At 31.9% G+C, this 13,311-nt stretch overlaps 1 protein-coding gene across 1 annotated transcript in view; it reads right to left on the minus strand.

Moving 5' to 3' along the window:
• Window positions 1-496: 496 nt before the first annotated feature.
• SHOC1 (shortage in chiasmata 1) overlaps window positions 497-13,311 on the minus strand; it is a 131,864-nt gene continuing 119,049 nt past the window's right edge. Inside the window, exons 30-33 of the mRNA XM_031944360.1 lie at window positions 12,294-12,425; window positions 8,746-8,895; window positions 3,487-4,462; window positions 497-2,062 (exon numbers count right to left, since the gene is read on the minus strand). Coding sequence (XP_031800220.1) covers window positions 1,962-2,062; window positions 3,487-4,462; window positions 8,746-8,895; window positions 12,294-12,425 — 1,359 coding nt within the window. The 3' untranslated portion in view covers window positions 497-1,961. The remainder of the gene's footprint in view (window positions 2,063-3,486; window positions 4,463-8,745; window positions 8,896-12,293; window positions 12,426-13,311) is intronic.

Raw genomic sequence — 13,311 nt, forward strand, 5'->3', positions numbered from 1 at the left:
TCCTTGTTTTCTGAAGGGCAGACTGTAAAATGAGAAGAAACTGTACAAGTCTCCTTTCTATCATTATTGATTGGCCTGAGGAAATGGGGAACCCTGGAACTTTGCCAGTATGAGTCTTCAAGGTTTCCTTATTTACATTTTGTTAAGCCCTTCTACTACTTTTCCATACCATACACATGTGTGTGTTTGTGTTATGTGTTATGATTTCACATTGGTGAAAAGAAGGGGCACAAATAGAGCCAATGGGTTATAGTGAATTTGTCCTGAAAACCAAAGCATCTTTAGTTATTTATAACTATATATTTGTAGATTTAGACTTTAATGGAGAGAAAGCAGTTTCCTAGGCTTAGAGATTTAAGAGACAGTTCCCTGGACTTCTGCCAAGTCTGCAAAACCAAGGGAAGAAAAGTGGTTAAATTAGAGACAACCAAAAATAGTTGAGAAATAGTCACCAGCTTCAGGACCTTACTCAGGCCTCCCTTTTTCTTCCCCTAGGTAAATGAGAAAAAGAAAGCTGATTGTGTTATAATTTTGCAAGGCAAAACACAAGCCTTCTTGATTTTCCTCACATTTTTAAATATATTTGAACTTTGTTTTAATAATATTGTCAAGAAAAATATTCAGTATTAGAAATCTTGGTAAGGAGGAATGGCATTATCTTTGTTCAAGAAATAATTAAATTATTATTTTCCAGGAGTGTTCTGTTATCCTACTCAGTTATCGTTGGCATATCATATCAACAAGGCTCATTTTATGAAAAGGATAATTGTTAGCAACATCTGTTGTTTAATTTAATTTAGTTACTTGTATTTGATATTTTGGTCCTCATAATTGAATCATCCAAAATTGCAGGCCATAGGGCAAATTGATGCTTTGCAAAAGTGGAAATTCTAAGCAAACCGCACACCCAAAATACATTGCAGAAGGGGATTATTTTGTATAATTATGAGGACCTATCAATTTATGGTATTTTAGTAACCCAGAAACTATGAGACATCTTCAAATGCTTGGATAAAAAAGTATTTTTTAAGCTATTCTAAACTGTTATGAGGAATTCTAATTCTAATATCATATCTTATGCTAGAGACCCATGAAACAGTAGATTTACTAAGGAACAATCTTTTAAAACTGGGGAAAAGTGTAAATCCTAATAATTCCAGTTCTTCAGACCTTACAAGTTTCATCACCATTTCATAAGTCCTTACCTTTTTCCAGCATTGTCCAAAATCCTAAAAGTTGTGACCAACTTTCTGAGATCTTTGGGATAGCTAACATTTACATACTGCTTTAAGTTTTGCACAGAACTTTGCATATGTTATCTCATTTGAGATAAAGCAAGAACACAAAGAACTGGGGCAACATTGTATTTTGCCTGAAACTTGGAAAGGAAATGCCTGGGAAGCAGCACCTATTAGAAAAGATTATTTCAAAAACTATTATTAGGAATCACAGGATTTTTCTTATTGTATGCTTTTAGTAGGAGCCATTATAAAGTTGCAGATTAAAAATGTTAAAATTAAATTAAAAACTTTCCAGTCAAGTTTTAGTCATTTCCTTATCTCTAGAGGGATGGCTCTGGTCTTTCTTTTTTACTTACTTTTTTTTTAAACTTCTTTTTTATTTTACCTTTTACACTGGGCTTCACTTTCTTTACTCCATGTCAGAGGCATAAAGTTTTGGATAATGAATAAATTTATTCTCTAAAATTACTTGAATTCTGGAAACTTACTTTGAAGCTTGTGAGAGTTACTAATGTAATTGATAAATATAAATAATTATTTAACAAAATGTAAATTATAGGAGATGGTGATATATATTTCTTGGAAATTTAATTTCATTAAAACATTGAGAATACAGAGAAAAACCTTTTCTTAAATCATATTGACATTTGAATAGTGCTTCCTTCACACAGAATTATATTCCAAAACTCTTCACAATGTAGAAACTGGCCCCATGTTTCTTCAAAAGAACTTAAGGCGTGTTTGGCCATCGATTCTTCCAGGGACTTTTTCACACATAAGACGCCTTCTTTTGATTTGGGGTCTCTGTGAATATATCAAATCTATGAAGAAAAGAAAAATTATTTTGTTTCAGGCAAACAAACTTACTATGAAAGCAGTTTATTTTAGTTTTATAAATGGATTTTGGGCAAAAGGATCTGTCCACTATATGTATTATATATGTTAAATTTATAATTATGCTAAAAAGATAAAACTATTTCAATTATTTCATTTTTTTACATAAAAGCAACTTTTTCTATGTAGTAAAACATAAATTTATTGTTAAGAATTTTTATAATGCTAAAATGCTCCAATATAAACAAAACTGTAGGTGCTCTTGCCTGGAGTAAAAAGCAAGGATAAATTATTAAGACATTACTAAGACATGATTTCTGACTGATGGATGGAGCCAGTAAACTTTCACAAATTAGGGAATGAGAAAGAACCAACTCTGGCTTAAAAACCCATCCTTAAAAATTTAGGAAATATAACCTATGGTTCATCTAAGTTATGTACATATATATATATATATATATATATATATATGCACATGTATATATATCATATATACACATTAGATACATATGAGACAGACAGACCTGTATTTATAAGTATGATATATATAGGTAAATGATATTAAAAGACATGTTGCCTTGGCTGTCTATGGATTGTGGCCTGTGGGAGATTGGTGCTATGGGCCTAGACTCTTTCACTAATCACTGTTGCCTGGCTCTTTCCTTATTTTACTCAGATTTTTTCTCGGATTTGTGCAGGTAGATCTATCATACACATAAGTCCTTCAATTTCTTTAAGCCTCCACCCAAGAGGCACATGTGCCTTCTTTAGATTACCTAGGCGTTGGGGTCTCTCTTTGCCAGAAGTTTGAGTCATTCAAAGGGACGCTGGACCAGTAAATCCTAGTATCTGAATCTGAGAACCTTTGGTGTTATTTTGGTTTCGCTCAGGCCAAACTGCCTTCACCAGTATAGATCATCAATTATCTCTGACATTTATGGCCTTAGAGTTGTCTAGGGGCACTGAGAAGTTAAGTAATTTGTCCTCAGTCACACAGCCAATATATATCAGAGGCAGGATTTTGAACCCAGATTGCCCTCCTCTCCAAGATCAGACTTCTGTCTATTACAAGGATCAAAAAATCTGAAAATCTTCACCCTCTTAATTTTGAAGATGAAGAAACTGTAGCCTAGAGAAGGGGAAGTGACTGTCCAGGGTTACCTAACAATCTAGCTGATAGCTAGATAACATCTAGCTGCCCCATTTATATACTTTTAAGTGCTTTTAAGTATGCTACTTCAAATTTCTGTTTGCATAACACATGCTAGTAAACAACCCCCCCAAATATTTTGATTTTAAAAACACAATGAAAAAATTCATTAGAAAATATGGTTGTCTTTTTAAAATTCATAAATCAATGATAATTAAATTTAATTTAAAATTATTCTCAATAAATAATAATAGTTGTTACCTGTTAATGTTTTATTCTCTGCTAAATTCAATGAAGTTCTCTTCTGTCCTGAATATCTCCCAGATGTTTGCTGGACAAACAGATTATTGAATTTTTCTGAAGTTGCATTTAAATTATAGGTACTGCAATTATGTGCAAATGAATTCACACTGGAGAAAGCTGATAATTCTTTCCAGGAAGCCTTATCTGTCTGAGCATCTAGCCTGTCATATATGAAATCTTTTAATTCACCAGATTGATAATTTTGTTGAAACATAAAGGAGGTAGAGGCTGTATTTAAATTATCTTTTTTAAAGAGCCATGCATCATATGAACTTTGTTCTCTACAGTACTGCAATTTGGGAGGATGGATTTGTGATTTTAATATATTGCTCTTAAAATTCTGGGTTGCAGGATACCCAGAATTCCCTAGTAAAAAGATGGGGGAATCCAATTCTTTTCTTATTTTTCCTTTTGTTGTATGCATGTTTTGTTCCTTGTAGTTTATGCAATCAGAGTTAGCAACACTCTCAGTCATTCTTGCTTCATAATTTATTTGAGCTAGTACTGCAGAAAAGACATCATCTGGGTCTGAATCATCCTGTCTTGGGAAGGAAGTACCAGATATTCTTCTGGATTCTATGTTATTAAAAAAATCAGTATTTTGTAGTTGCTTTGGGTTCAAATTGGAATTTTCCCAGTAGTTCATCTGTTCACAAGATTTTGAAGATGGTAAAATACAATCCATTTCACTTAGGCCTATGAGAGAAGTGGTACAACTTGAAGAGGGACTTGCATCTTTAGGAACTTTTTCATATAATTCTGGATAACAATAATACTCATCCTGTCCTTGAATGATGAATGCTGGAGAACTTGAGGTTGAACACTGAGAAGAGATGGTGCCAGGTTGATATACATTTTCTTGAGATGATGAAATTAAAGGTGACTTTGTGAGGGATGAGTCAATCTTGAACAAAGAAGTAATCTCAACAAAGTGCTAAAAAATTCAGGGAATTTAATATAACAAAATACAGTCAACAATTAATTCAACTTAACATTTATTAAGTATCTACTTACTATGTTTGAGGTACCATGTTAACTACTGGGAATAAAGGAATGGAAACCAATATATTTCTTTACCTCAAAGAATTTGTAATCCAGTAAGAATACTGAGACATATACACTCATAAACATACAAGTTATTATTTGGTTAGATGCCTAAGCAAAGTCAAATGGGGTAGCATGAGAGATTTGAGAAAGAATCACTTTTATCAGGTTATCAGGTAAGACTTTTTGGAAGAGTTAGCATCTGAGTTAGGCCATGGAGAAAAAAGAATGATTTCAATAGTAGATATGGGCAAATTTGTAGCATGATTTCAGAATACACCTTGTACAAATTCATGACAGGAGAAGGAGGACATCTCAGAAAAGCTAGTAGTTCAGTTTGGTTGTAGCATAGTGTAAGAAGAGTTATATGAAATAATGCTGGAAAGGTAGATTAGAGACAGATTATGAATAATCTTAAATTAACCAGGATCAATATTGGTATAATACCAACATATTATTTGGGTATATTGAATGGGTAATGGGAGATTGAAGATTTTTGTGCAGGGGAGAATTGTGATCAAACTTGTACATTAGGAAAATTATATATATTAGAGAGAAGAGAGTTCAGAAAAGAGAAAGATTATTAAGAAGCTATTATAATATGATCAGATATATGCTTTAGAAATATCAATTTGACAACTTGGTGGATGATAGATTAGAGGAAAAAAATTTAAGACTGGGAAACCAATTAGATGGTTACTCTATTGGTCCATTTGAGAGATTATGATGATAACAATGTTATTTGTTTTTGTTTTTGAGAAAAACAAGGGGAGAAAAGCATGATTCTTACTGTACAAGGGCCACAATTTTGGGGAAAGAATGTAGATATCTAGATATTTGGGAAAAGAATCAAAATTATGTTATTTTAACTGTGAGCTACATTGTCATACAATGTATCTCAAAGCAAAGTTTTATTTGAAATAAGTTCAACAAATGCAAAACTGATTTGCGTTTGTAACATCTAACATCTGTTCAAAAAAATCCTAATTCTTGCCTTTGTATTTATAAACAATAATAAATCTGAATGTCGAGAGAGAGAGAGAGAGAGAGAGAGAGAGAGAGAGAGAGAGAGAGAGAGAGAAGCTATAATAATAGTATAAGTAGGAAGAATCAATTATTGAACTAAGGTAGTGGCAGTATGAATTGAAAGGAAAAGTGAAAGATTTGAAAGCTATCCATAGGATTTGGCGTATGAATGAGAAAGACCAGCGTGGGTGACTGGTCATATAGTCAGAATTTCAATACAAAGGAGATAGTATATGCAGTGGAAAAAAGCACTAAATACAGAGTAAGGGAGCCTGAGTTAAAATGCTGGATTTACCACTTAATATCTATGTGACCCTGGACAAATAAAAACTTCTTTGAGTTTCTTCATTTATAAAATAAAGAAATTGGATTAGACAATTCTTCCAAGGCTCCTTTTTAGCTTGCTGATCTTATGAGATAGAAAGCTTTTTTTGTTTTTTGTTTTTTGGGAAGGAGAAAACATTGAGATGAATGATAATGATTTTTTTGGGGGGGAGAATACTGAATTTGAATTATTGAAGTGTCAAGTAGGCAATTAGAAATGGAGAATTGCTCCAATTGATAAATGGTCAAAGGATATGAACACTATTTCAAAGTCTGATTCTTTTTGTATAGCAAAATAACTGTTTGGACAGGTATCATATATTGTATTTAACTTACACTTTAACATATTTAATATGTATTAGTCAACCCGTCATCTGGGGGAAGGGGTTGGAGGAACGAGGGAAAAAGGTTTTGCAATTGTCAATGCTGAAAAATTACCCATGCATATATCTTGTAAATAAAAAGCTATAATAATAATAAAAAATAAAATGATAGAAGGAGAAAATGGAAAAAAAAAAAAAAGAAATGGAGAATTGGAAGTGATAGGAACAATTTAGGCTAGGCCATCCAGATCTAGAAGTCATGAGTTAAGAGTTTGTAATTTAATTCATGGGAGAATGATATCATTAACAAAGAAAGCTGATGTTTTATCTGCAATAAGAGGTATAGCACCATTGACTGGGGAACAGTGAAACAAAATTGTGGTATATGAATATAATGGATTAGTACAGGAGACAATAAATTAGTTAGTGATGGGACTCATTCAAGAGGATGTGTCTAGTAGGCAGTGAAGAATATAGGATTTTGTCTGAGAGTTTGGGGATGGAGATTTAGCTTTAGAAAGCACTAAAGTAAGAGTATAATTTAATTCATGGGAGCATGATCTGATAACAATCTTAGGTTTCATTTAAGAGACAGTCTGATAACTGGGGGGAAGGGGGAGGACTGTGATATGTGACTATAAAAGAAATTACTCTGTTGTTAAAAATAATGTGATGCTAGGAAATGAATGTAAACTGCTTGCATTTTTGTTCTTCTTCCCAGATTATTTATACCTTCTAAATCCAATTCTCCCTGAGCAACAAGAAAACTGTTCGGTTCTGCACACATATATTGTATCCAAGATCTACTGTAATCTATTTAACATGTATAAGACTGCTTGCCATCTGGGGGAGAGGGTGGAGGGAGGGAGGGGAAAAATCGGAACAGAAGTGAGTGCAAGGGATAATTTTGTAAAAAATTACCCTGGCATGGGTTCTATCAATAAAAAGTTATTTAAAAAAAATAATGTGATGAATACAGAGAAATAAGAAAAGATATACAAGAATTGATGGGAGGGAAAGAAGTAGAACCAAGAAAATATACCAGAGATGTCAAATGCTGCTCAAGGGCCATAAGCAGTTGGCTGATTATGGCTTGAATTAATTAAACCTGATTAAAATGTTATTGGGAAATATTTAACAAAATAAATAAAAATACAATGTAAATAACAGTAATTTGTGCCTTTCTAAGCTAATATGGTCCATAGGTATCCATTTGTATTTGTGTTTGACACTACTAATATGCGCAATTTTTATAACAATGTAAATGGAGAGAACCATCATAAAAAAAGTTGAAACCCTCCCATCATCTCTAAAAAGGAGAGATGATAATGGTTTCTATTTGGGAAATGCTGAATTTCAAGTATTGAAGGGCAACGTTTAAGTGGGTATTTCTAGTAAGCTACATCTAGTAGGGCTGTAGCTGATGGGAGAGACTGAGGCAAGAGCCAGATCTACGAGTCATTAGGGTAGGACTTAAAATTTAACTGATGGGAGTGACATTACAATTCTAGTTCTTGCTTTACACTGATTCTGGATTAATCAGAGCATATTCGCATTGGTGGTGTAGTGGATAGAGAGGGCTGGGCCTAAAATCAGGAAAACTTGAGATCAAATCCTGTCTTAGACACTTCATAGTTTTGTGAATCTGGACACATCATTTAACCTTTATATCAGTTTCCTTAACTGTGAAATGGAGATAATAACAATGCCTACTTTTCTGAGTTGTTGTGAGAATCACATGAGATATTTGTAAAGTGCTTGGCAAAATTTCTCGCACACAGTAGGCATTATATAAATAATAACCCATGCAAAGCACTGTATAATCAATAGTGTGATAAGATTTTATCATAATATTCCTCTGTTCATAACTCTTCATAATAGTTCTCTTGTTTCCTGATGTCCCCTAAGTCTTTATCCTTAATTGGATACTCAAGAAGCTGTTTTTCTCATGGCTTTCTAGCTTTATCTCACACTATTCTTTTCCACGTATGCAATGTAATTATTATATGTTGACTGTATAGAATTATGTATTTCTGTAAAGTTGCAGTATCCTCTTTATCAAATTGTTATTTTTTCCCTCTTTTTAAAATTTAAATTAATTTTTTTTTCCTGAGGCAATTGGGTTTTTAAGTGACTTGTCCAGGGTCACACAGCTAGGAAGTGTTAAGTGTCTGAGGTCAAATTTGAACTCAGGTCCTCCTGACTTCAGAGCTGGTGCTCTATCTATTGCTCCATCTCGCTGCCCCACAAATAACTATTTTCATGTGAACAGGAATAGATTTTTACTTATATCTATAGTAGTACCTTAGTATCTGGTACTTTGCAACCTGAGGACACTTACTAAATGATTACTGATTTAGTGAATATCAAATGACTAATTTTTGTCAATGAAAGTTTCAAAAGGTAATATGTTCAAATAAATTAATATTTCATTAATTGTGAAATAAGAAAATAGAATTTAAATGCTTCCCTTTTGAAATATGAATTCTAGAAAACTGACCTTTAACACTTTGGAGGGAACTTCAGGTAAAAGTCCTTGAAGTTGATCAAAAGTTGCAGATAGCAGCCAAGGCAGTGAAGGGCCTTTGTTTAACATAAGCTGAGCCACCAAGGGATTGATACATGGAAAATCAAGTAAACACATTTCATCCTGGATAAAAAGATTTAAAGAATGGTTAGGCTTTTCATAATTATTCATTTTATGTTATTTAGTTTGTTTGGAAACCTGATATTTCTGTGTTTTACAAATATTCATACTATAGAACATGGTGCCATGGGAGATGGAACTAGAGAAAGGCAGTATAGCTTCTTAGTACAAAGAATCAAAGAATATTTGTTTCAGTTTATCCAGTGAAAGAGTTGGTTGCTGTACAACTAAACTCTACTTCTCTAGTTGGCTCCTTTATTTTGAAACTTAATAGTTCCCCTTCTAAACAATAGTTATTTGCTAGTCACATCAGCGTTCTAACTGATGAGCACATTATCATGTTTTCCAGATGTTCAATTTCATGAAGGCCTTATGCATGGATGTTCTGGTAAATGTTTAATATACAGCTTTTTGAAAAAAAATAACGTACATACAACACATTTTAAAATTTAATCTATATTATTAACATTTTCTCTATCATTTTCTTAAGTCTACACAGTCAACAAAACAATAAATCAAGCTCTGATTTGTAGTGTTTGCCAATTTCTGAGATGTAAAAGCTCACCCTGAAAATTTAAAAGTTGCTATTCAGAAACCAAGCTGGTGCCAGAATAGCACTAATCTTCTGTGAAGAACTTAGGAAGATCATGTATCAACCACTGACTAACCCAGACCTTTAGACCTAAAGTTCACTCCTAAATGTCTAGAGAGACTAGCATCCATCTTTACTACTTCCATGGCATTTCCAAACTTGGAGCTTTTGTGGTCAAGTAGATGGAAATGGCAAGCCTCGCAAATCTCACACAGAGTATACCATGATCAGAAGTGCCCCCATTTAGCCTTTAACTAGGCATTCATTATTCACAGAAAACCCTATAACTTTTAGTGGATAAAAAGTTACCTTAGTTTTGTATTAATGTAAAAGTACTAATATTAACTAGTTCATAGATTTCTCAGGCAGTTTACACTGGGAAAATATAGTAAACATTAATGATATCAGAACTCTTGAGTCAGATTATGTAAGTCACTGGACTTACAGTGAACATTCCAAACATTCTGTAGAGCAGGGATCATCAATTTTTTTAAGCTGGAGTATCACTATTAGAGTTAAAAAATGCCATTGATGTCAATAAATTTTACAAAAAAAAGCAAAGAGGAAGAATAATAAAGGAGAAATAAAGAAAATTTTAAAACTGAGGGAAAAAAGAGAAGAATAGGTTGCATATATTGGAAAGTAGTAAAGTGCCACCAAAAATTTAACTAGTGAATATTTAAGTGGCACTAATGGCTTAGGTGGATGGTTTTAGAAGAAACAGGAGAATAAGCTTTGCCCTTGGCTTGTGTATTAACTGCATTTAATAAAGATTAAGTTATTTTATTTCTTTGATCCTCTTCTCATTTTCCTTCTGGAAAAACAAATAGATCTTTTGATTTATGATAGATCATCCTGATACCTTGGAACATGTAGCCAGTGAAAGCATCTTACAGCACTACAAATAGAAGAAGCAACAAATAACAGAGTTGGAAGGCAGTTTTAAAGATCAAAATATTTGGAAGCTGTAAGTCACTGACTACATATTTTGTGCTCAGAGTTTTAGTGCCAATCGTCAAAGCTCATCACAGTGAAGTGTAAGACCCAAGTTTAATTAGATTGGTATTAAATTCAATTAAGTTCAATGATGATTTATTGACAGCTTACCATAAAGCACTTTACTGGGCAAATTCTTCTTCCCCTAACATTTTTAAACAATTGAAACTGAATTAAAATGCACATTAAAGGCAGCCTCAAAGAGGAAGAGAATAGATCATTAGAGCATCATATAGACCAAAGAGGAAGATGGATGGAAAAATATATGCTAAGTAGTAATCCCTAATTTTCAGTGTCCCCCCACCCCCAGATTCTTTACATGCTAATTACATGCAGGTGGCAGTGTGATTTTTAAACAACTCTTCCTCTCCCTACTTTCTTATATAGCATATGCTAATTATGTCCCATTCTCCTTTTCTCCCTAAAATACAGATTCTGAGTCTGTGGCTCTGATCTGTTGTGCTCAGGAATGGCTATACTAATCTTTATATTCAGTAAATAGGGTTGATACTGGTTTAATTGCTGAAAAATATATGTATGTACTTTGGAAATAGTTTAGTGGGCCTTTTTTCATGAAGGGAGAAAATATTCCTTTTTTCTATTTCAAAATTTGATATATGTATGTACTTTGGAAATAGTTTAGTGGGCCTTTTTTCATGAAGGGAGAAAATATTCCTTTTTTCTATTTCAAAATTTGATATACCAAAAACATTAGCTATGTCCATAGATAAAACCAAAAAAAACCCAAAAAACCTGTGACTTCAGTAGTGTAAGTCATCAGTACAGAGAGCAACTGTTATGTGACTTAGTAAAAAAGTCTCCAAGAGTTACTGTGGCCCAAAATATATCACACTGTGACTAAGTTAGTGAAGAACTTCTGTAAGCTTAACTAGGCTGGTTCTCAAACAACAGAAAAACAGTACATCATTAGATACATACTTGAAGCTTTTATAGCTTGGCAGGACCAGCTGGAGGTTTTGCTTAACTGGCTTAGCTTTTGAGAACTCAAGGTAATTATAATTATATTAGCACTTAGTATCATAGGCCTCAAATAGATTATTACTATGGAATGAGAAACAAAGATGCTAACCAAGGATTAGAATTGACAATAATAAAAATGATAATAGCTGACATTTACATAAGACTTTAAGGGTTCAAAAGGGATCTATAATCTATTATTATATTATAATTGTTTCATATAATTATATATTATATTATGCATATATTATATATATACATATGGATTTACTAATATATTATTTGATAAACTGTAGAGGGATCTCTAAATAACTTCTAGATTAATTTTTTAAACATTAAAAAAGGTTTGTGACAGTATTTCTGAATTTAAAAATTTAAAAAGTAGGCAATTTTGGAGTAAGTTTGAAAACCTGGGAAGTTTTAAGTTTATAAGTAAGCCTTTGTAATGACCTAGTATAATTAGTAATCAATATAATTAGTAATCAACTGATTAAGAAAATTTACTAATTAAGAAAATATTCTATGCCTCCACTTATTATTTTTCAAGGTAATTACTAAAGAAATTTACTAAATTAAGGTTCTATAGATATTATTGTTTTTTCATCCAATTTAATTCTTAATATACCTATTCTTTTAAGTTAGGAATTTGATCAAAAGATAAGGTTTTTAAAAATACTATGCTATGTGTAAAATTTATATACATTGTTCTGTTCAATAGCTACTCTTACCAAATGATCAGTACCACTTAAATGAAACTGAATCTAACATTATAGTATCTAAATTATTTATGTACTTTGTAATCAATAAAAATAATTAACATAGTTAAGAAATATACTTCAGATGGTGAGATTGAAAGCCAAGATTTGTCCAGCCATTCATGAGGCTCTCTCTTAGAGGACATCAAGACGTGGTCAGCAATTTGGCGAATTAGCTGTGCAGTTTCTTCTACTCCTGGCATAATAACAAGCTAAAAGAGTTTTTCCATATTAGACATCAGATTACATTAGGGAATAAAGTAGCACATATTTTATGAGTTTTTATTTAAACAGCAAATAAGGTAACATGAGGTGATTTTTTTAGCTTTAATGTTTCTAACATAATGAAATGTATTCATCATAATTAACATATCCTACTTGATATATAGGTCATATCATTTATGAGGTATATGAACTTTTCCTTTCCCCTTTCATTTTATGGAACTTTATAACTTTCCATTTACAATTTTTATTTATTACTATTACACTTTCTGTAATAAAGCTATTATTAAAATTCATATGATTTAGGTAAAATCATAACTTGAACAAGATTAGTAATTAGAATGTTTTTTCCTAGTAATTTTGAAATAAAAATCCTTAATAACAAATATTATAAAATGAATATTTATTTTATAAAGGCATCTATCAAACTTTCCAAAGACAAAGTTAAATAAAAGAAAACAGACAGTTGTAAACTGAATCTAATACCATATACTAAACCAAATAAAAGGATTTATTTTAAAATAATGATTGCCATAATCATTTTGGAGTCATAACACACAACATTACTTTTATATAGTACAAGATGTTATATGATAAATGTATGTAGTTAAAGTAAAGTTAACCTTTTTTTTTTTGTAATTTTACAATGCTACTTAAATTAGCTAAATATCTAGAAGCATTATAATAAGATGTCTAGGAATTATTATCTTAGGTACTTAAACTTTCTATAAAAGGAAATAAAAAAACATGAAAACTTTTTACATTATTAACTCAACTGATATCTACTCAAGCATCATGTGCCTTTTATTCTTTCCTTTTGTTTTATTAGGTCTTTTCAAAGTGAAACTATTCTGAAGATTGATTTCCTTAGAAAAC

Source organism: Sarcophilus harrisii, chromosome 1, assembly GCF_902635505.1.
Source record: "Sarcophilus harrisii chromosome 1, mSarHar1.11, whole genome shotgun sequence".
In the NCBI taxonomy this organism is placed as follows: Eukaryota; Metazoa; Chordata; class Mammalia; order Dasyuromorphia; family Dasyuridae; genus Sarcophilus; species Sarcophilus harrisii.